The 24,500-nt window shown below is 43.8% G+C and overlaps 1 protein-coding gene across 3 annotated transcripts in view; it reads right to left on the bottom strand.

Annotated features, from left to right (window-relative positions):
- Positions 1–16,332, bottom strand: part of FAM171A1 (family with sequence similarity 171 member A1) — a 90,851-nt gene extending 74,519 nt beyond the window's left edge. For 2 of the 3 annotated variants that reach the window (XM_052803156.1, XM_052803135.1), the window contains exon 1: positions 15,383–15,766. In XM_052803156.1, the coding sequence (XP_052659116.1) occupies positions 15,383–15,476 (94 nt within the window). In that variant the 5' untranslated portion in view covers positions 15,477–15,766. Of the gene's footprint in view, positions 1–15,382; positions 15,767–16,204 lie in introns of those variants that run through there. The other variant, XM_052803146.1, reaches the window with a different exon arrangement.
- Between the last annotated feature and the right edge of the window lie 8,168 nt (positions 16,333–24,500).

Below are 24,500 nucleotides of genomic sequence, written 5' to 3' on the forward strand. Positions count from 1 at the left end.
AGAGAGCAGTATGATTTCTTAGAGGGGGAAGATATGCAGAGAGGAGGGACAAGGACAGAGCCAAATAGCACTCTACAGTGAAAGGGACAAACAAGAGCATAAAACCTTGAGCACTTATTAAAAAGGAGCAGTCTGAGGTGGTATTCAAGCACACAACACACCAGTTTCTTGTTGAAGGTGCTCAGAAAGTAAAGACCAACGTATAGCACTAAAACCCAGCCACAGTGAAATCAGATCAGACATGAGGTCAGCATTGCAAGATCTGAAGGGGAAGCGCCACATAGCAATCAGAGACCATCTTTGACGAGAATATCCAAGACAGAAGCTTTTGCACAATTGAGTAAGAAAAAGAAATGCTTATATTTATAATTCTTCAAATAAATGCCCTTTTTACAATAAGCTCCTCTTTTCTGCACCTATGGAGAAAGGCTATTCCATCATACAAACGTCACATATTGCTACATCGAGCCCCTATATCTAGGCAATACAAACCTCCCTAAAGCAGAGAAACCCAATGCAGATAGAGAAACTAACATTTAAAGACAGATAAACTGCTATCCCATCATTTCATAACCTTACACTAAATTTACTTCCTCTAAAAGCATCCACTTCCATCAATTCCAAGCTGTCAGCAAGAACTAATGAACAGTAAACTACCCGCTGACTCCTACTCAGTATTGCTGGATAGTAGCTCTGAAGCAGTCCTGAAGCATGCCAGCCTTTGGCAAGTAAGGGTGGACACATTCTTCTCTTACCAGTTTAGAGCAAGCAGCCACAGCCAGTAAGACACAGATGGGTACCTTTCACGTATGCTCTTCTATTTTGTTTACCTCTTCCAACTACTTGTGTTTTCATATGAACTTTTTTTCCTCTGTTTCTACCTTATTTGCCTTTTCCTACTGCACAGCTTACAGCATTAGAAGGGGTCACAAAGCAGAACTTCTGCTGTTTAGCTTCCTGGCAACAGAAAAAGGAAAAAAAATGCAACAACTTGACAGGTTACAGCCCAGCAGAACCCCAACCACAAGCTGAGGCCCTCATGCACTACTGCTATTTACAGATATATAATAGCCAAGCAAGAATTTACAGTGGTGGTACGCAGTGCAAGCCCAGCATCTGCCTCCTGCAAGCACCAAGAGCAAAACAATGAGACATTTGTTCCAAGCTCACACAGCAAGGCAAAAACAACTGCACAGCAGCCACTGTTCTTCTGAATGGAAGCCAATAAGATGATTTTGTTTCTTCGTTTCCCCCAATGAGTTCAAAAAATGTTCGTAAGAATCATCCTTTTATTTTAATTATTGCACAGATCCATACAACCTGGATACAGAGTTCCTCAAAAAGAAGCAGCAGTGGGGCTGGGATGAGTGTGAAGAAGAGGAGCAGAGCCTGCTCACTGCTGTATGTTCTGCCACATGAGCCCACACCGAAGAAGCTGCAGTCTAGGATCCTCAGCTGGCAGAAAGCCAACATGACAGACCTTTCTAAGTCTGGCTGCAATGTGTCAAAAAGAATAAAAAGGACTGGCCAAAACCACAACAGTTAGCAGCCATGAGATACTGCCATGGCCATCAAGCTAACCATGCTTCCCTCAAGTAGGAAAAACACATGCAGAAACACACTGTTCTAGCTACAGCCCCATCTATGCACATCCCTGTGTGCTAGTAAAGGCCAGCAAAATGCCTTATACCACCTACACATTCAGCATCTCTCACTACAGGAACCACTGAGCAACCAAATCCTTCTCAATCTCTTCTGATAGGGATTAAGAATCTGGGAGAAGAACAAGACACATGGAGGAAAGTATTCCAGAAGCTGAAACACAGCTGTATTTCAAGCAACTGGAAGGACAGGTTGAAACATTGCCAAGTTGTCAGGGACAACTAACTCATGAGTAAATACCCAGGTAATACAACTTTTACAATGCACAGTTGGAAACACCAGTCAGAGGCAAGTTCAAGTGAATCTGACAAAGCATAAAATGTCTCCAGAATCACCACGAGGATGGACAGCCTCCAGAAACAAGAATCAGGAAACAACTAAGTAAGTCTTAGCACAACTCCCCGATGAACTATTCATCTCCTTCATACTCTGGCCTGAGTATGCTCCTTGCTCTAAGAGAACTGTGGGAGCATGCTGAGGAGGACAGATGTTCACCTCCTCTGAAAGTCAAGGTAGTCACGACTGTGTGAAGAAGTTAGTGGCCACTCCACCAAGGCCAATTTCTATACCACAGCTGCTGGCAACAGAAGTCCTCTTGTCAAAAGTGACAAGTATGGCAGAAGGTTCAGCCACCAGACATATTCAGAAGAGAAGGATCAGAATGTTTACAAACTGTACAAAAAGATCAATGTAGAAGACACATTACATTAAATATTCATGATTTTGTTTGATACTTTATATTTCTGATACACGACAACATATCAGTTCCAAACAGGTATACTGAGAGTACAGGAGTAGTTAGAAACTAAGAACCTACTAATGGTACCAAAGAAAAGAACCTACTAGTATTGATTTTCACTAACATAACTTGCAGAGTAAGACATTATTCTGTCACTTTTACCTGTATTAAAAATATCCATGAAGTTCCCATTCTCTTGTTACAAGGTATTGTGACTTTAATTGAATGTCTTACCTTACATCAGGGTAATATCATCTTGGACGTATGGTATTATTTTGTTTTCTTTGGTCCCAAAGCATCAATACAGAATCACATAGGCTCTAGCACAAAGCACCACTGAGTTGGGAAAAAGAAATAGAAATATATGGAATTCACCAGTTCTGGGTAAATACATCTGATTCAACATCTGGTCATATTTTAGGGTGTCTTAACTACCTCTGGAACCCTACTTATCTTAATACAGATAAAAAGATATGAAGATGGTCAGCTCTCCATTTTAATGCTAAGAATATTTGTGGTTTTAGAAAGGATAATTTTTAATGGCACTGAAGGCACTATCATAGACTAAAGGTTGAATTGTCTTGAGCTATTAGAATGAGAGAAAAAAATTCTAAGCAGTACAGGTTTATGTAAAAGATTTAAAAGTCTAACATTAAAATCCACTTTTCCTGAGAAAGTTGGAAATTCGTAAGAACTCCTGATAATAGTATGCAAATACCATGAAAACTGCAGGAAAAAAAGACCAGAAGCCTGTGACGCTTAATTAGAGGCCTCAACAGATTTTTTAAAAATCTTAAACAAGGAAGTACACATACTCATACACTCAATTAATTCACATGCCTTCTATCTGCTAGCAAGGGTTTACTTCAAATCTATTGCCATGAACAAGAAAGAACAAACACATCTGTATACGTTTGCAAGCCAAAGCTGCTTTGAACAAAGCAAGTGAGCAGAAAAGAAGACACAACTTCTGGTGTTATTGAAATAGCCACAGCAATCCAAGGACAAAATTGAAGCCAAGTATCCTGGATAACACATTAATTTCATAGAATAATGACCATTTAGAAAGGAAAATCACTGTAAGTTGTTCAAAGTACAGAATACAATGCCATGAACACGTAACTGAAAATGGTGGAAAATGCATTACAGTTTTACTACTGTGAGGTAAGCTTTGATTCATACCATATGGCCTTACAAGACAAGCATGTGTGCACGTCTGCACATGTGTGCACAAAAGCTGAGGTCTCCAACCCGCAATTGTATCCATCCCAGTCTTCTAGCAGAAGTAAGAAGACAGGAAGATTCCAGTAAACACTAAATTCATAGTTTTTCAGAGTCATACAGGAAAGCTAATCATACTAACTCACTATTTTTGTCTCAGAAACCTGGTAATTAACACAAACTGAGATAAATTAAGGTGTGAAGCAAATACCTACCATCAAAATAATACCTAGTTTTGTTTGTATTTGCCCTCTTCTTTACAAAGCTTCAAAAAACCCCTGCTAAAACCTAACAAAACTCATCACACTAGTATCTGAATAATTCACATCAAGGAAAGAGATCAATGGACATATTATTAAGTTCTTTTCTTTTCCCCTATTCTGTTTAACGTGGTATAAAACATACAATATTTTTATTTCCCCCTCAGGCAAAAAGGTCCAGTGAATGCAATACATGGCTACCTCATAAAATCATAGGTCTTCAGTCTGGGTTTAAAATTTTTTAAAAAAAGCTAAACAAAACATTATACTAGGAGCACAGAGACTATTATTTACAAGTTCAATTAGCTATCAGCAAAATTCTCTGAAATCAACATTCACCTGTGTTGCCTTGCTCTTGGAATTAAAATAATTGCTTCTTATGGTATTTTCCGCATTGTAACTACAGACAAGTACTGACTTTTTAACAGCACCTTGGCTTTGAGGTGTTTTATCCTCCTGCTGCTTAAGAACATGAAATGAGATTCTGATGTTACTAGCAACATCAGGCTTGTGAGTATGTCTGAAATACAGATTTGTTTACATGACTACTTTTGAAAAAGTACGTTGTCTTCTGGCAGACGGAAATAAAGTTAAAAATTAAGCTCAACTTAATAAGGAAGGGAAGGTGAGGGAAAGAACAAAAGGAAAAGGAAGGAGCTTCTTAGTACTTGTGGCTGGAACCCACTCAAAATTCATTTCCTATATAGGAACTTTAACATGCCAACCTATCATCTTTGTTTTTTCTTCCCCCGTTTTGTTTCCTCTCCGTACTTTCATTACACATATATAAATTCAGAAACCAACCTTGCCATCCATTTTGGGGACGAGTGGCTGTGCATCTACTTACAAAAAAATATCCTCAAATCTGAACATCGGTGTAGCAGGTGGGGGCTGTCTGCCTTCCCAGGAGGCCGAAAGCAAGCCCAGACTGCTGACACACCACTGTGCTGCCCACTGCCAGGCAGCTCTCTGCCTTTACCCTTTACACTCATGCAAGCGTGACAAAGAAAAGCATGAAATGGCAAGAAAAGGGTGACTAAATCTGAAAATTATTTCACAAGGGTCCAAGAAGAAACCGCCATGACTGAGTATCAGTAAATTCGTTAAAAGCCCCCTAGTCATTAAAGTAAAAATGGCATGAATTAAGACCAGACTCTTGTGTGGCCTTGGTTTCCTTCCCAGCCCTGGCCTAGACAGTGTGCCATCTTGATCACTGCACTTTCTCTTTACTCCTGACCTTATCTTCTGCGCTATTCCTTTTGGCAAACGTACGCATTTCCTTCAAAGCCTTTGGACTGTTAAAAGCTCTTCTGAATTTTAACAAGATTTGGAGTAATGAAGGCTGCACTTTACTATCTCCGCAAAGACACACCAGAATGTAAGCAATGATCAGTCCTGCAACCCGATACTGTCAGATACTATTTGTTCATAGCCAGCCCCCAGATGTACCATAGCTCTTTCATGATGGACTATTTAGAGTATATCCTTACTAACCGTTAATCTGTATAGCAGTAGACAGAATGGCATGAAGTAGCAGCGAGGCAAAGAAATTTCTGCCCCATGTCAGCATCATGGTCAGGTAACACTGCTGTGCATTTGGTCTTCCTCCAATTCAATACATACCTTCTTGGAAATGCTAAAATCACCACAGATTTGTAAGGCACAGGCTTGCAGATTAAATAATACCTGGACTGAAGAAACACCCGAGAGAGTGTGGCCATAAGAATTTGAGCTCTAATATTTCCTACCATGCAATTAGGCTAGGGGTAAGGGAAGATGACATTTGATCATTCTGAGTGCCTGATGCAAGACTTAATACTTGAATGCATCAGATATTAAAAAGCATCTTTGTTTATGTGCAATCATCTGTGGTAAACAAAGATTCTCTACTGCTCTGAAGAAATCTACATGTCTATCATTTATAAGAGTTTGGTCCTGAGAGCTTAAATACACTCTTTTTTGATTTTTCTTCACCACAGAAGAATTTATGAAAGTATGGAGTATTCACTTAAAAGCATGCATTAACTTGCACATGGGAATAACCATTACCTTTCTACGACACCATCACAGAAACTGCTTTACTGTCTGTTACCTAGTCCCTCACCCCTCAAAACCCAAGGGTTTTTCTGTGCAGAAAGTTAGCTTGTGACATGACACTGCTTTGATCCCCTTTCTAATGACATCTGCTGAGAGGGCTCACTCAGCTATTTCAGCAGCAATAGTAAACCATGCTTTTTAAAAAAAAAAAAGGGGGGGGGAGAATGTTACTGAAAGACTAATTACATACTCACAGGTAAAATTACTAAATAAAACAAGATCTACAGCAAGATTTTGAACATAGATAAAGAGTGCCAAGTAGTTTTCGCTGAGGTAAAGTTTCACAGAGCAGATAACTACTCATATCTGATATAAAGAAGGAAGTCCTTATCTAATGAAATGTCTGGAAAAACTAATAGTTTTCAACAAGAATTTTAGTACATCAGGTTCTCTTCCTTCAGCAACTGATTTTTAAAGTGTTTTTACTAGTTTAATATTCCAAAGCCTGCTGCAGTCATAACTCAATAGCTTGCAGCAATAAGTAAACTTGAAATTCATCCCATTAGAAGCTCTTGCTCCTACTGCTTCAGACTGCTTGAAGAAAGTGTATTTTTAATTTTCACATAAACTGCTAACAACAATATTTACATCAAGTAAGTTTAATGCCATAGTTCCCTCTAAAAAGTTTTAACTAGCAGTATATTAAAGAATGAAATAACTATCCTGTAAGAACAAAGGAAATTTTAACTTTTGAAGAAAAGGAGCTTCCTCGTATTAAATTTTTAATGGTAGGTAAAAAAGTAACAGTCCCCACACACAGGCACTCTGCAAAACAAAGAAAATACAGCTCTCATTTCAAACATCTGTGTTCCTGGCTCCTGTAAATCATACATCATGAACCTAGAGACTGGCTCAAACTTAAGTTATTTGCCAGGACCTCAACTACAGCACACACACTGAAATAAGCTGAGTTGCAAGAATGCTCTGGGTACTAGCAGTAAAGCTAAAAGAGCAAGTATATTGCTGTGCTTCACTGTGTCTGTCAACATTATTACCACAAGTAGCTTCTTAAACTACTGTAATATTTGTCCAGGTCAGCATGCTACTCAGTGGGTTTCAGAACTTGCCAGAAGCACAATTCAGAGGGAAAGCAGAGAGCAACTGTTGCTCCCATCTTGAGCTGATGCCACCCATTCTGCAAACACAATGCAGCGCCTGGACAAGTTTATCACCCTGCTGCCCAGCAGCGTGTTCCTGCCCTCGTCTGCCTCACCCCCTGCAGACCATCAGTCCTATCTCCAGAGCTCCTGGACCTATTTATTTCCCTAGCAATGCTTGCCGAACTCAGAAACAAGAAATGGCCACGAACACTCCCTAGCAGACTTACCTGCTGGTCTGCAGCAAGAGCACTGCAAGCCTTTAAATACATGAGGGTTAACACAGGGACAGGAGGAAGGGTAGGATAAGTAGTGAAAACTTCTTATCTCTCAGCAGACACCATAATCTAGAAGACATCAATGCAGAAGGGCAGTAACTAAGGAAAGCAAGGCAATTATCTGGAAGAAAGTGGGAATTGCTCTGGTTGACAGACAGTTCAGAGAGGAATGACCAGACACTATCAGGCATCATGCGCTAATCATGCCAAATCATACATTCACAGCTAGCTGACAAAAGTTACTCTACCAGAATGCTACGCTAAGCGCCCAGTACTGCCCTCCACATTTCTTTGGCGTTTAAACAGGCCAAAGTGCATCATTTCCTCTCAAGCCATTTGGGACATCCAGAGAGCAGAGAAAAAGATGACTCGGGTACTAACCCACCCATTACCCTACAAGTGGGAGAAACTCATGTGCACTACATCTCACAGTTCGCTTGAGCTAAAACTGTGGATGAAGCTCTGTTTAAACTCCCATGCAGGGTACAAACTGGAATATCTGAGGCAGGGACATAAACCTGTCCTGATGGAGACAGTCGCAGCTGAAAGCATCTCAAATCGTCTGCCAGTACCTAGGTCCAGGTCTGCCAGTATTCACTGCTCTAATGCAGTCTTTTCATCTGCTGTAGGCAAATTAGTTTTCAATAAATTCTTGATGCTTTTTCTTTGAGCAATGGGGTGGTATCACATTTTCAGACAATAGCTGTGTCCTTTGAGCAGTAACTTTTAAAATGGTTAACTTGCTAAATATTGTGCCCTACATCTCATGTTAGTTCTACAAACAATTTAATCCTGCGTCAACTGACATCGTTGCCATGAAGTCCTTGTTTTCCCTTATCAGCTCCTCTCAGCCCTTTCCTTTGCACCAGCAACAGCATTTCTGTAATTCCCGATGAATCCAACTCGGAAAGTAATCCAGGTGAAGACTGAACTGGTGCATACAGGAGTTTTCAGTTGCATAACTTCCCCAGTCTGGTTTACCACATTGCTACACAAATGCCAGTAAGAGAAAACAGACAAAGGTGAGAGTAACAATGCAGCTTATTCCAGAATAAATCAACTCCTGGGAATACAAAGCTAATTAAAAACATGGCATAAACACCTAGACAAGCCCAAACAACTCTGCAAGACTCCATGCTTGTTTCTGAACCTTTCTTTTTGTTTATTTACTCTTGGGAGTGAAACACTTAGGCTCATAAGCATACTGCTACAAAGACAAATGGTTTAGAAATGTAATAGACAATAACTCTTGTTTGAGTCTTGAGAAATGCAAGATAACGCAGCCAGGTAATCCAAGAGTGTGTGTTCCTTCACATCGCTTATTACATGGTATATGTTCAGTAGCTCTAAGGCTGAGCCTGAGGGCAATACCACGCTGGTGAAACTTCCAGCTACAGTATCTGAAGGAGGATTCATCTGACTAAATGGGAGTACAACAGCATTGTCTAGGCTGCCATGCTATTCAGTGGAGATCCACACAGCACGATTCATCTGACCAAATGTGCTTACTCCTGGTGACAGGAATGACCCTTGGCTCCATTAGCTGAAAAGATTAGAACTTCATCTCTGTAAAAGGACCGTGGATGACTAGCCAAGATGTAGATACTTGCAGACACCTGAGTTAGGTGAGATGCCTCCTACCCTGGATGACAGGTGCATATCCCTTGCATGAGAAGTCTTACATTCACATATCAAGTACAGACTGAGAGATGAGATGTTTGGATCTTAACCTTTCACTTTGCACAACTGTTCACAGTATGGTGGAGAGCAAGAAGGCTGGACAAACTGCTGACACATTAATTTCCTCCCAGCAGCAGTCCAAATACAGCATTTACCTTAATTTGTTGTTGCTTTATAATCAAGCAAATCTCACAACTTATTTGAGAAATACTTGTTGCTGTATTAGTATACACTCTTGCTTATAAAGGATGAAAGACACCGTTTTTTCAGTAATGACAATCACAAAGGTGGGATAAAACAAGAGGGAGCTCCCACACTGCTATCACCTCTGTTAATTACTGCACAAAGAAGAAAGGCCTCTGTTTAACAAAGCAGGAGTACCTTATGCCTCTGCCTCTTATTTATCTCAGCATTTACTGACTGTCAAGGTAAGCTCCCCTTTACTGTTAAACATTGCTATTGTATTACTCACACCTACCACACAGCACAGTAGTTCTCAGCACTTCTGCTGCTAGAACTTAAGAAAACTGGAAGCATTTTGCACCTTATTGGATTCAGCTACTTTGTCGTCCCCAAGCCAAAAGCATGCTGCTCCTTCCTTCCCCTTGGCTTGCCCCCCACGCTTCATTTCCTCCCTGCTAACTGCAGTTGCCGCTGTGTCTCCTCAAAGCCTGGCTCCCACAAGGCAGAGAAGCTGAGGGTGGCCCCTACAAGGGTCACCACAAGTCCAGCAAGGCTTATGTGGGGTCCTCTCTACTGTCATGTGCTCCTGCCTCCCCACCTGGAAAACAACCATTACAGCAGCATAGCAGAGTTTTCCATGGTGCAGGTTCCTACTCACAGTGACAGGGAGGCTTCACCTCCTGGTGTGCAAGGCATACAGATAATGGATAAAGACAGCATTTCACTCCCTAGTATGCCTCCACAGTATGGCACAGGCAGTGACAGCTCACAGAACTGCAAAAGCTAAGAGGAAGAACAATTAAAAGGTAGCTTCAGTGTTGGATTTCCAGGGACTTTTGTGCCCTGCCTGCAGAGACTGCTTCTATTCAAAACATGCTTTATATCCACAGCAGTTCTGTTTAAATATACCCAATCCCCCAAGTAGCTAGTGAGGGAGCCAAATTTACAGGCTCTACTGTGCATAAATGAATTTTTCCTCCAGATCGTCTCAAGATCTGTTGCTCTTCAAGCTAACAAAAAAGTGACATGGGTACATCTGAACCAGAACATTGGCATTTTACATGAAATGAAAATGTAGCTCTATGTTGAAATATACTTAAATACTACTTTCAAGGCCTCAGACTTGCCATTACGTCAAACATGATTCTGTCTTGATATTTTGAAGTGAAAGATTCAATGCACTTACTAAAAGCAACACGAAAATACAGTATGTTCACATTCTTATGACTCTGTATTAACAAATATATACATATCTTTCCACTTTCCAATCAAACTAAAGATGGTGTTTGTAAAAAGGTTGTGTATAGTGCTTATTACCCTTGCGCAACAAGCCAGATATTACATTAACTGAAAACTTAATGTAAACCAGCTTACAGGAAAACGTTTCTGGAATTTCTGAAGTTAAAACAAAAGCAGCACTCAGTTCTCTTTGGTATTTCCCAAAACAAAATGTTTTAGTGTATATTATTAGTGTGTATTATATTTAGTATTATTAAAGTCATTTGTTCTAGTAAATACAACCCTTTATACAGGCTTCTTGTCTCCCTTATTTGTGCTCCCTGACAGGTAAGTAGTAAAACCACTGAGACCTGTGGGAGAGGCAGAACACTGACAGTGCAGAACTGATATATACTGGAGCAAATGGAAATTAATCCTCAAACAAATGCAGCTTGCACAAAGTAATCAGGGTATAAGGTAACAGAAATACTGAAAGTGCACACTCTGATTTCAGGTTGCAGGTATTTTGGAGAGATTATTTAGTTTGTCTTTGGCTGACTGGAAAAATAACACTCTCCTTAAATTATAAGCTCAAGGTACACGACACAACTGTATTGATCAACTGTACTAAAGTAATTTGAGATAGATGGAAAAGAAGCATCATTCCCAAGCATATTGCTAACAGCCAAACTTCAAGCAGGGTTGTTAAGAAATGCCATTAAAGCTGCCACCAAGCTGCCAGGTACTGTACATACCTATACTGACACGACCTATGCATTGAGTTTCCTTGCCATGCATTTTCCTCTCAGTTTTCTTCATGCACCAAGACTGTGGCTAGTCATTGCCCACAGAAGACAACAGTAAAAAACTAACTTGAAGTTTGTACTAACAGGAGGCAGAGTGACATTTCTGCTCCTCCATGCACCAAAACCATTGGAGATTTCTTAAGTTTTCCAACAAACCTGAAAGCACAATCCTTCTTCCTCCCCAGCACACAAATACATATACCCAGGCTTCTGTTACATTAACAAACATATGGTAAAATTGCATTTCATTGCTACCAGAAGCCTCTCCTGTAGAGAGGGGACTGCTACTTGAAACCATTCACTTGGCCAGAAGTTGGCACAGAAAGCAGCCGTCCCTAAAAATTTCATGAACCAGATTCTAGTCACAAGCAGTAAGAGGTATCAGTGTGAGGTTTAAAGAAAAAAAAAGACAAAAGAGAGGGGGGAGAAGGTTGTTTTAACCTTTGTGTTAGGTAACACATGGCAATTAGCACTGTCTCAAGACACATTACTTTATTATTCATAACTTCTTTGTTTTGAACGACTAATGACAATATGAAGACATGAATTAAACCCACTGCAGCAGACAAAAGTCATACTGGACTTCCACACTACAACACAATATTCTAGGATTTCTTTTAAAAGAGCCTCCCTAGCATCTATGAACGAATCATTCTCATCTACTGCGAAGGTAAGTTTATAGGCGACAAAGAAATTTAACCCCTTCTCAAATTACACTGATCTTGCTTACATTCTCCCTGGGTTAGTGTTACCTCTTCATATAACTCTTAAGTTCCTATTTGCCAAGGCTCCCTAAGTTTAAAAGGGATATGCTCACATGAGGAAAACTCACTCTGTATTTTGTCTGTACGCAGACAAATCACCAGTCCCAAATAGGAATGCAGCTTAAGGGTTGGTTTGTTTTTGTGTTTTAATTAAAATTTCTACACATTCATTTCAGCATTCAAGCCAATTTAAGTTCTGGAATACCTGACAGAACAACTAAAAACCAAACAAAACCACCAAAAACCCTTCAAACCCATCATTTAAGTCCTCATCTGAAACACTTGTCAGGTTTTAAGTATTTGAGAGAAGTTAAAGAGGTAAAGCCTTACCAATCCTAAAGTGTACCTTCATGGACTTCCAACAACCTCACTGCTGGGGCTCTAAGCATCAACGCTGACAAAAATGAACAACTCATCTGTGTGGATTTTACCATATTAAAGTAAATAAGTTATTGAAACTTAGAGGGTACCGCTGTGACCTTCAGAGGCCACAACAGATCTGCATAATGGATCAAATAAGGTAACAGCCTGCCAAAGTCATCCAATTTTCTAAATAGAGTGCTAAATGCAGAGCTTAATTACCAGTACTTCCCATATTCACAAATTATGTAATCAGTCTGGCCGAGCAGAATTTGAAGCTGGGACTGTCTGAACATACAGCTGGGAGCAGTGAAAGAGAGAAATGCTCGATGCAAAGCATTGCTCCTCATCCCTTCCTTAACCAGAATACTGACTACAAAACCCACCTTCAAATAGCTCCAAACTCAAGACCTGTTTATTTGGTCTGTTAACCCAAATCTTAACTGAGTCTCCTCTAATGTGTCCCACCACGAGGAGGGCTCTCCGCCCTAGTCTCTTGTAACCTGTCCAATAGTAAATACTGCAGCTGAAGCAATTAATCCCTGATAGCATCCTCCAGCTTTCTCACCGCCACCTTATTCCAATCCCTTGGTTTTTCACTAGTCTTTTCCCAGCCACAAGGGCAAAGTCAGTCATCTGCAAACTTCCCTGAAATTTTGCAATGGCCCTTCACCTGTAGCTACAACTATCACCACAGTGCTAAAAGGGCAGGAGGGAAAAACAGTTGGTTTAGGTTTTACAACCATTTAGCACTTACTGTGCTCAGTATACAAACAAGGAATGTGCTTGGTACTAAAACTCTTTTCCCCAGAAGATGTTCACACCTGATGATTAGGAACTTAGTCAAGGTTACAAGCTGGCATCCCATAAACACATAAACTTTCAAAAAAAGACTCATGGTAAGTAGCTGGTAACTAGAGAGCAGAATACACTTCAATATGAGATTAGCTCTACATATCCACTACCAATGTACATGTCCAAAGAGTAAAGATTGGGCTCGTAATTAGACTTTGGAAAATGATGCTATCTATGAAAACTCAGATGTTCTTACTCAGAAGATAAAATTAAACCATTCTATTTAGATAGAAATATTCTTTCCTCACTGACATAGCTGCTACTACTTAAATAATCAGCTATCAGGCTTGATGTGGATGTAACAGCTATAGAGACAAGTCTTTCCACATACCATGATTTGAGCTTGACAATAGAAGATGAGATCGACAGGGCAGTTGAAAGGCACTAATTTTGCCAATACCTCACCACTTTGATCACATATATGAAATAGAGTTTCCTTATGATACAGAAATTACAATAGATTTTGATATTACCTTGGTATCTGAAGAGCTAGCTTCAAGGGATGAAGACAGTTCTATTTTTCTGGCACGCTCATCAATAAACTCAGTATAGTCCTGAGTTTACTGGCCCTTGAGTTATAGTTTAATACTTCTTATTCCAGAACTGTTATTGTTTTGTCTTTAAAAAAATGCAGAATCTGACATTACATTTGATGTCAGATGGCCTAGCGTGGTAGGTTTTGCTACAAGATACCAATACCTTTTGAATACTCTGTATGAGAGCACAGGCCTGCCTAGATCTTACTTAGTATACTGCAAATACAACCACGAAAGAAAGAGTTCAAAAAGGTTACTTTTAACGTTTTCCTTCCTGTGGCAAGCATCGCTTACTGATTCTTACCGACACGTGAGACAGGAAATCTTAGAGGAAACGGGACGCAAGTATACTCTTCGTGTGGTGTACTTCCACCCCACCGCAGCGGGAAGGACGCTGCCAACCCATGGCCACGAAGGCTAAGCCGGCGTACTATTTCTCATCCCAGATGACACATTTAGCCACTTGACAACGCATGCCATGCTGCGAGGCTAACACTGACCATCGGGGAGGACGCATTTCCTCCCAGCACATTTTGTACCCTTAGGTAGACAAGTTTTCTGCTTCGTAGCGCGGCGTGGTCCCGGCAGGGGTGACGCTGGCGCCGGATCCCTGTCGGAGCCTGGCAGGAGGAGGCTGACGGAGGGGCTGCCCTCCTGCCACCACACGCAAGGCCGAGGGCAAGCGGGGCACGAGGGAGCATCTCCCCCCGGCCGAGTTTCCACAGGGGGAGAGGGCTGGAGGGCAGGTGCGCCTCGCCGCCGAGGGGATGCCTCACCACGGCACCTGTGAGGTTCAGGGCAGAGCAGCCCCCGGCCGGACCCTGGCCCGGCCCAGGAGCTGCCCCAGGTGCCGGGGGAGCCACCGCGGCCTCCCGGTGGAGCTCGGGCACTACCCCGCTGCCGCTTCTGCTCCCGCCCGGGCGAGGGCGACCCTGCTTGGCCGGTGAAGCGTCTCTCCCCGGCTGCCGAGGGGCGCAGCGGCCGCCCGGCGCCGTGACAGACCCCCGCCCGGCCGGCGGGCAGCCCACCGCGCCGAACAAAAGGCCCGGGCGAGGCCCGGAAACGTCCCGGGGCGGCGGGCCGAGCCGCGCCGCCAGCCCGGGGGGCGAACCCGCAGGCAGGCGGCACTGCAAGGCCGGGGGCAGGGCCCGCGGCCGCCGGTGCCCCTCGGCCCGCCTCTCACCGCCGCGTCGGGCCCTGCAGCGGGCACGGCGGGGAGTGGGGGGAACCGGGGGAGAAAGATGCAATGCAACAGCTCCGGCGGCGCTGAGGGAGGGGGCAGCAAAATGAGGCCAGCGGCAGCTCCTGCCCCTTCCGTTAACAAAAGCTCCCCAGCCGCGGGGCTTGCACTGGCCTCCGCCGCGGGGCTGCCTTCACCACCCCGGGCCTGAGGGGGTGGAGGGTGTCTGCAGCGGGCGGCGCCCCCGCTGCGCCCCGCAGCCGGCGGGCGGTGGGAGCCGGGAGAGGTCTCGTATCGCCGCCCGTCGTCCGCCGCCCCCTCCCCCCCCAACGCCAAGCCCCCGGTCCGGCCCCCCAAGTTTGCCGCCGCCCGCACAATGCAGCCCCCCGCCGCCCCGGGGGCCGCCGCACAAAGCGGGCCAGTCCCGCCGCCCTTCCCGCACCGACCTTGAGCCGCCTCGGGCGCCCCTAAGGTTTTGGTCACCGCCTTCCACACGTTGCAGCCCAGCAGGCAGAGGAGAAGCGCCGCCGACCTGCTCATTTCCACCCGCCGCCGCCAGCCGCCGCCAGGGAGGGAATCGCCGCCGGAGCCGCTGCCCGGAGGAGGAGGAGAAAGAGCCGCATCAGGGGCTGGCCCGCTCCGCGCCTCCCTCCATGTTGCCGTGCGCTGCCCCTCCTGCTTTCTCCGCCTGCTGCATTGTCGTCCCGCCGCTGCGCCCCGGCCTCCGCGTCCCGCGCTGTCCCCGCCGGCGAGCGGCGGGGTGGGGGGGATGGGGAAGGAGAGGCGGGAGTGCTCCGTGGCCCCGGCTGCCTGCCTGCGTTTATTTTTTATCCCCCCCCCCCCCCCCCCCGTTTATTCCCCCCCGCCCCGGTCTCCCGGCAGGGGCGGCCAGGCTCCGCCGCCCGCTCCTTAACCCTTTGCGGACCCCCCTGCCCCGCGCGGCGGGCCCAGCGGGACAGCGCCCCCTGCCGGCCGCGCCCCGCCCAGCCCAGCCCAGCCCTGCCCTGCCCTGCCGGCCCGCCGCGGGGCCAGGGGCCGCGGCTCCCCGGCGATCAGCGGAGCCTGCCGGGCCCCCGCCGAGCCGCGTCGCCCAGCGAGACCGGCTGCCGCCCGGGGGCAGGCGCGTGGCCCCGGCGGGCGGGCAGCCCGCTCCTTCCCCTTCGCCAGGTGCTGCTGCGCTTACCTGCCGCGGGGGGCCGGGTCCTGCCCGGCCGCGCCCGCCGCCCTCTCCCTCCCTCCCTCTCTCTCACTCCCCCCCGCTCCCTCACCGGCTGCAAAATGGCCTCCTCGATGGTACGGTCTGTCCCCCGCCGCGGCGGCTCGCTCGCCTTCAGCCGCAGCCCAGCGGGAGGGACGAGGGGGAAGATGGACGTGGTGGCTTATAATGGCACGGCTGAGACGTGTCGAGTCACAGGGTCCCCCGCGGCCCAGCCGCCACTGCCGTGCGCGGCCCCCCGGCCCGCTCCCCTGCTGCTGCTGCTGCTGGTGGTGTATTTAAAGCGGTTTTTAAATTAAAAAAAAAAAAAGGCAACCAAAGAACAACAGAAAATGCATCCATCTACTGGCTTTTATACAAAATTGTTTAAAAAGTGCTACCGCAAACTGCACAAGCAAGGCAAACTTCGAGGTCGAAACGCTGGCGTGGCAGGCGGAGGTGAGCCAGGGCTCTGCCAGGGGCTCGCAGGATCCCCGGGGACGCGGCAGTGGCGGTGTGGCGGCCTCCCACCGCTGCACCGGCCAGGCCACGGCAGAAGCAGCACTCTGGAAACTGCAGCAAGCGCAGGGCAGTTTCCCTGGGGGCTTTCTCACCGGTGTTCTTTTGCACCACCCGTAAGAGCATCTCTCGGTGTACTTTTCTGCAGGCCAGCGGAGACAGAATACAAGGCCACAGCACTCACTCCTCCCCGGGCTCTGCTGAGCATTATGCTTCGTAGGGGGGGGAGAACAGGCACTCCTCGTGTTTCCTTCAGTGCGGGGACTGCTGCTACAGACAGCTATTATGGCAAGTCTTTACACAGCTGTGCAAAGCAAAGCCTCTGCCCCGCCGGCTCATGGATTTCCCACGATCTGCTCCCAAACCCTGCCAATGCTTCAGTTTGCCTGTAAGACTGAAGTTTGTATTACCTACAAGTTTAATCTCTCACAGAGGTGTCTTAAAGCTTCAGGTTTTATTTGTAACGTCTGTTTTTAAATGAAATCTGCCATAAAAATGCAATGCGTTATACATTTATTTTTTGAAAGCAGTATAGTTGTTTACTTTGTCACTCCAGTGGTTGACCAGAGTAGCTATACCATGAGCTACAGGCTTTTATGAATTTTATGAAATTCCTGTGCCCCAGAAGTGTTAAAACTGATTTTCCTGTTCCTTTTTAGAGACACTCCAATTGTTTACAATATATGTCACTCTGGTTTTACCGTTAAGTTGTTCAAATACATTTTCTGAGAGTTGATAAATACGGTATAGACACTGCAACTTTTTGTCCTGAGAATTTGGAGGCTTTATTTGTAAAGCTTGGTTCTATAAGAAAAGTAGGTACAAAAAGGCTATTCAGTTCACAGAGGAGACCAAATGAGCAAATACAGATCATCTGATCTTATTCCTGCTTATCATAAAACAAAGATTTCAATATTGTGAACTCATGTCTAAACAGTTATCGAGTACCAAGCATGGTCTGAAGAGCCCAGTGGATTTATAACAAAGCTGATCAAAGTTTAGGGGCTGTCTGTTAGTGACTGTGAGGCAACTCCTTCCTAAAGAAAGAAGGTTGGCTACGTGGTAAATAATCACACATTATATAGCATCTTTTTTGACATCCCATTTCCCTTTCTCTGGATGCCCATTGATTTAAATTAACATAAATAAGATAGGCTCATAGCCAGAAATTTATTTAAACCTATTTCTGTCCATAAGGAAAGCTAGAGCGATTTGTTACAAAGAGGAATATGCATTTTCCTGAACATAGTTGTATTTTCACAGAAAACAGATACCATGGTCCTTGCAACATCAGTGGATAACACATAATGATTGGGGCTGGAAAAGAAATGAGATATTGCACTGAGAAATAGGATATTGCACTGAATATTGTCTAGAATTTATATTTAGGCCCTTCCCTTAATCATCTTTTACAAAAACAGAAAATTCTGCTTTATCACTAGTAAACAAATGGTCTGTTTCAAGACTCAGTTTTGGCAGCATTTGCTCACTTGACCCATTATGCAATGGATTTACAGTTCAAGCAAGGGATGCTTCCTAATTCATACTACAAGCTACAGGCATATGAAAGGTTAAATTTTCATCATTGCCTTCTTCCTTTAAAGAAGAAAGAACACTACTTGGAGCCACTCACTGTAGCACTTTCCCCTCTCCTGTGCCTGTGCATTGGGAACTACCACAACTCATTGAAATTACAGGCTGCTTTGGCCCTCCTATGCTGTTTTGCTACCGAACTTGACTAAGCTTCCTTAAAGTTAGGAAATTCAACTTTATTAGGTGGGTGGTCTCATAGCTTTTGGGTTTTATTTAGCCTGGGAAATATAGCTCAGCTATATGGATTCCATGACTAGGAGATGTCATCATACAACGTCTACCACTTCACAAAAGCCCATTAGACATGAAGAAAGGATAAAAGCTTCTCTAGAAGTGGTTATTCACAAATCTCTTATTTTCAAATTATGTAAAAGTTAATATCTAGATCTTGATATTACAATATCCCATCTAACAATAACATGGCAGAGGATGAAAAGAAAAGCCATATTTTTTCATCATATTCCCATAAATATTTTGACCTACCGAAGTGAGATGTGGATACCTGATCCTAAATAGGCTATGCAGATTTTGAAAACACAAGCTATATATAATACCACACACTCCTTGCATTAGCCCTCTTTACTGCAGCCCAGATATACTTCTAGACTATGCTGGGTACACAGGGCTTGTCTCCTTCCTGAATAAGCTAAATTTATGTATATAATTATATGGTAGCATTCTCATAAATGCACCCATTCATGTAATGAAACTGAGCTATTCCTCCAAACAGCTTCTCTTGAAATGATCTTTTCTCCCTTGCTTCGATGAGCACTGAAGTGTCTAGACTGACTTATTGGTAATGCCATTGATTTTTTGATAAACACTCCCTGTGACACATGGGATAGTTCACGTCTTAGAGCTCGATTCAAATCCTCTTCAAGCTTAAGCAAATATCAGTTATACTCCAGTCATGTTTTCATGCCTTGTTTGCTGATACCCATTGGCTAGACACCTTTAAAGAAAAAAAGGAGCCAATTTACTGCGGTCTGAGTAAACACCACAGGAGAGGTCTCAGTAAATAACATAAATACAATAATATGACCTAAGTCAGGCTCTAGTGAGAGCTCAGCTCTAACTCTGGTCATACATGAGCCAGCAGTGTGCCCTTGCAGCAAAGAAGGTGAATGGTATCCTTAGCTACATTAGACAAAGTATTGCCAGCAGGTTGAGGGAGGTGATCCTTCCCCTCCCCTCAGCACTGGTAAGGCCACACCTGGAGTGCTGTGTCCAGTTCTGGGCTCCCCAGCACAAGAGAGACAGGGGCATACTGGAGACAGTCCGATGAAGGGTCACGAAGATGATGAAGGAACTGGAGCATCTCTCCCATGAGGAAAGGCTGAGAGAGCTGGGACTGTTCAGCCTGGAGAACAGAAGGCTCAGGTGGGATCATATTAATGTACCATAAATACCTGAAGGGAGGGTGCAAAGAGGATGGAGCCAGACTTTGTCAGTGGTGCCCAGTGACAGGACCAGAGGCAATGGGCACAAACTGAAACACAGGAGGTTCCCTCTGAACAAAAGGAAACACTTTTTCACTGTGAAGGTGACTGAGCACTGACACAGGTTACCCAAAGAGGTTGTGGAGTCTCCATCTATGTAGATACTCAAAAGCAGTCTGGACACGACCCTGAGCTGTTGGCTCTAGGTGGCCCTGCTTGAGCAGGGAGGTTGGACCAGGTGACCTCCAGAGGTGCCTTCCAACCTCAACCCTTCTGTGATTCTGTGATTTCTATTCAGAATGAATACTTCAGCCCTAGTACTTGAGATGCAATGGGAACTAGATGGATGGACCTATTCATACCCCAAGGTGCAAAAGGAAATTTTTCCTTTCTACAGCATTTCCTATTTGTCCAGGCCATGCTGAGGCTACACATTGTACATTTTTACATTGTACAGACAATGTAAATTACATTTTAAATTGTACAAACAAATGAATTTCCAAATAGTCGACCATTCAAGTCATGCATACTAATGTACTTACAACATGATTAGCTATTAATGAGGCTCTCTGTATCAATCATTAGTAGATAGACATGTTCAAAGAGTGCCTTGAAGAGTACATGGCTTACTTTGAGGTTAGGCCTACAGTTAAAATTTTCAATTTTCTATGATGAGTAATTTCATAGACACTTTTGAATGGTATGCTGGATATGCTTAAGCAAAAATTTGGGCTAATTAGTTCTGTTCTCTCTCCCAACTTCTAATACAGTTTTTCTTGTGGTATTATGTCCATGTACACAAATGTAAATTATGAAAGCAGTGTTTAGAGAACCAGTGACAAATCTATAATGCATTAACAGTTAAATATTTTCTATATAGCAGGTTAATTCCATGAACCAAGAGATGCAAATATTTGTGATAAAGACATATCTCTAGCAAGCTGTTATCTTGCGTTTCTGGTTGGTAGTACTGGTCTGTGCATTTGAGAATGGCTTTGAAGTACTTTTATCATTTCTAGCAGAGTCCTTGTTTACCAATGCACAAGTTACTTTACGTATGGAAGACCACACAAAACTAAATCTAAAAAAAAAATTGAATGTCAAGAGTACAAAGCACTGAAGATTATTTTGCAATGCTCCTGCTAGCTGACCCAGTTACTGATTATGTGGTATTCAACATTTCACATGGAAATTATAGAAGCTATTTAGTCCTGGATCTTTCAAAAAGAAAAGCAAAGTTTTATGGCCAGGACAACAATAACTTCCTATCCGTACCAGAAATCTAGCAGCGTTTGAGTATGACTGTTGTTTTAGTTGTAGCCATGCTGAGTGTGGATACCAAAACATAATGCTATCTTTGGCATAAATACCTTTTACCCTGAAGATCTCAGATCATTTCAATATTGACATACACATGCTGTGAAAGTCAGCTAGTGCCTATACGTGCTCATAAGGTAAAGAAATGTTTGCCTAAGCAAGACCTAAGTACTTGTTTACATAGGGAAGTCAGTGTGGAACAGTTATGTGTGAAATACATCCCCATACCTGACTGCACACTAAATCCCTTGATAGACAACTAGATGGGGACCAGCTCAAGGCTTCAATAAATACTAGAGCCAAAAGTAGGTTTCACTGCCCTATTTCTATATTAAATAAAATAATATTTATCTTGTGGGAGCTACCAGAGTAGGACTAGGGTGAGATTAAAAAAAAAAAAGATCTGTAAGCATTGCCTAAAGGTTGCAGAGGAGAGGCTAGCAGGGTGTCTTGAACTTAAAATGAGGGTTTTAGGAGGCTGGGCTCCAGCAGCTGAGAAAGGACGGGGAGACAGTGGTAGATGTGAAGCAGGGATGAAAGGACGACCGAGGAGTCAGTGGGCTTTGGGAAAGGGGAAGGAAGGATGAAGGAAGGGCTGTGTGGGGTCTGTGGAGCTTTTGGGAGCTATGGGAGATATCAGTGTCTGTGAGCTTGTGCCTCTCCCTCCAGCATGATCTGCTCAGAAGATGAGCAGATCCCTGCTGTCTTCCTTCCCAGATCCCTTCTCCCTCTTAGCAGAAAGAGCAGCCTCTGCTCCTGCCGAGGGAGACAACACATGAAGGTGAAGAGCAGGCTCAGGGCCGAGAGCAATGGAAGGGGAGAGCGGCACCAGGGAAGAAGCGAGAGAGTAGCGACTGCTGCTACCAGTGGATCACAGACTCCCCTTCAAAGTGGCCCCTGTTCCTCCCACCCCAGCCCTTCCCTTAGCAGGAAGAGCAGCAAGTCTGGCCCTGTGCGTAGCTGCAAAAACCAAAGTCCGCTTCTGAGAGCAGTAAGCTGTGCTTAACCCCATTGGCAGGTGAGCTATGGGGAAACATCTGTCCCTCACTGGGGTGAATGGCAGCTCCCGTAGACTGCTGCCCCAGGCAGCTGCCTACATCAAAAACTAGTTTCCTCTGTCAACACTGTTTGTGCAATGTCTGCTTAGAATAGCTGAGGCACAGTGTTTGTATTTCCCTGAAGACTGAAACAAATAGCTGAATGATACTCAGTCTGTCTTGGAAGAAGAAAAGGTCTGGACTAACCCCAAGGATCGTAAGGAGTCTAGGGCAGAGGTTTTAAAAAAACCCAAACCTCCATATCCTGCTGTTCAGCATTTCTGAGAGGGGAAAATGCAAGTCCAGAAATACCATACAATAACCTATCACTTTTTTGAAGCAACCCATACTTCTGCTGGAAAAACATTTGGTGGAAGCATGTGATAAAAAAGGCTTTCAGACATTAGTCTACCAGTCCAGTGTAGAAATGCCAGTCCTGGTATCTAGATATTTCCCAGTAACAATACATGTCTTGGTAAGACAAGCATGGATACTTCAGTTTGCAGCCACTGAGTTAGGGCAGAATATATTCAGCAGCTGTGTTCAGCAGCTGGAAGTCTCTCTATAAAACATGGGGAGATAGTAAAATCCACACATGGGGATATGATCAAATCATTATTTTATAAACTAAGAAGTTTTATAAGAGCAGAGGACAGGCCAGAGAGGGAATCTAGCCTTGTGGGCAGCTTACTAACAACAAACAAGTGAGAACCCACTAGTGCTAGGCTGAAGGGATTTCATTTAATTGAAAGACAAAACATTAAGATAATCCAAAATTAGAACACTGAGAAGCAAATCAAGGTCTCAGTATCTGACCACAGATGCTCTAAAACAGAACTGTAGTTATGATTCTTTTTAACTTCTGCCAGTTCCTGCTCCAGTTCTCATGCAAACATACAAAACTTTAGTCTTGCTTAATGCTGAGAGGCTAAAGGAAGTCCTGGTCTTAAGATTCAGTTCTTGTGTATCTGAAAACATAGCACCATGTATAATGCATCAAGTGCACACACAGAGAATTGTTTTCCTTACTCCTTAGTGTATTAATTTCAGATATTCAGTATCACTAATCCTAAATATAAAAAAAAAAACCAGACACCTCACCTTCTCCCATCCCCAAATGGAATTACTTTGCACATTTTGTGACTGGCAAGGGTTTTTTTTTAACCTCTAGGGCAGCGATGTTTTCCAGCTTTTTCCTGCACTTCTGAAACCTGAATTTAAAACAAACAGCAAATATCTGAGGGTCCCAGATGAGCCCCTGACTCTGAGAGCTAAGGATTTAGTAAGAACACCAACGTAACAAAATTCTCAATTAAGTAAGAAAAGGTGACAACATTCATACTAACGATTGTTATAAGGTTAACACAGACTATAATTAAAAGGAAGTTGTTATTCAGCTCAAAAATCCTTTTCTCTTTTCTGTTACTTATGGCTCCATTTAGCTGAAGGGATGACTATCATTTGGATATAAGCTAGGAGAACTTAAAACTTTTTCTGGAGAAGGCCTGGCTTAAATTCTGCTGGACACTACTTATGTGATTGTCTGAACTGCTACAAAGCTGTTATGAAACAAAATATGTCAGATTTAAATAAACTAAACTATTTTTGTGCTACATCAAAGGATGACAAAAGCATACCAGCAAAACAGAAGCTTTCTAAAGTGCCATTTTGGTGTAATGCCTTACTAAAACCACTGTCTTCCCTAAAGCTCTTAATGGCTTTTGACTAAATCTAAGAGCCTCCACTCACTATTTAATTGCCTTGATGAAATACACTCAAAACGGTTTGGATCCGAGTTCCTCACCCGAGTCACACCGTTGCTCTCAGTTGTCCCTGCCTGTGCCACCGCAGCAGTACAGCTCTTCTGGAAGTTTATGGAGATAGAAACACCCGTCTAGGCACAGCTCTGTTCAGGGAGTTTGCGAGTGCCTGTGCTTCCCTGTGCCTCCTGATGATAGTTCCTTCTGTTGTCTCCCTTTGAGTCAGCAAAAATAAAATGCAAGAGAGTCTTGCTTAATGGCCTCGAGCTGTCATTAAGAAGTTCTGTACAGGTTTTAGTCTTTTCGAAACAAAACAAAACAAAACCCACTTTATAAATGAATACAAAACTGGCAAACGTTCTCAGAAGCCATAATCTTAGGAAGATTTTTAAAACTGAATTTCACTAAAGTTCTCCAGTCAATTGTGTCAATCATCTTTCTGCAGCTCCTCTTCCTCCCACCTGCCTGTTACCTCTGCTCTCAGACTTCCTCTCACCCAGGATACTTCACTTACTCTCAGGGTTTCAGCTACTGCCTACATTACCAAAATCTCATTTATCTTTCTACTCCAAATTTTGTTACTTCAACCTTTTAGTTTCAAGCACATCAGCTTTACAATTGGAAATTATAACTTTCTCCTCAAAAATCATGTCCTTTATTTCTTTTATTTAAAACCTGCTTATTGTTACCTCTCGCCCATACTT

Source organism: Harpia harpyja, chromosome 1 (assembly GCF_026419915.1).
Source record: "Harpia harpyja isolate bHarHar1 chromosome 1, bHarHar1 primary haplotype, whole genome shotgun sequence".
Classification (NCBI taxonomy): Eukaryota; Metazoa; Chordata; class Aves; order Accipitriformes; family Accipitridae; genus Harpia; species Harpia harpyja.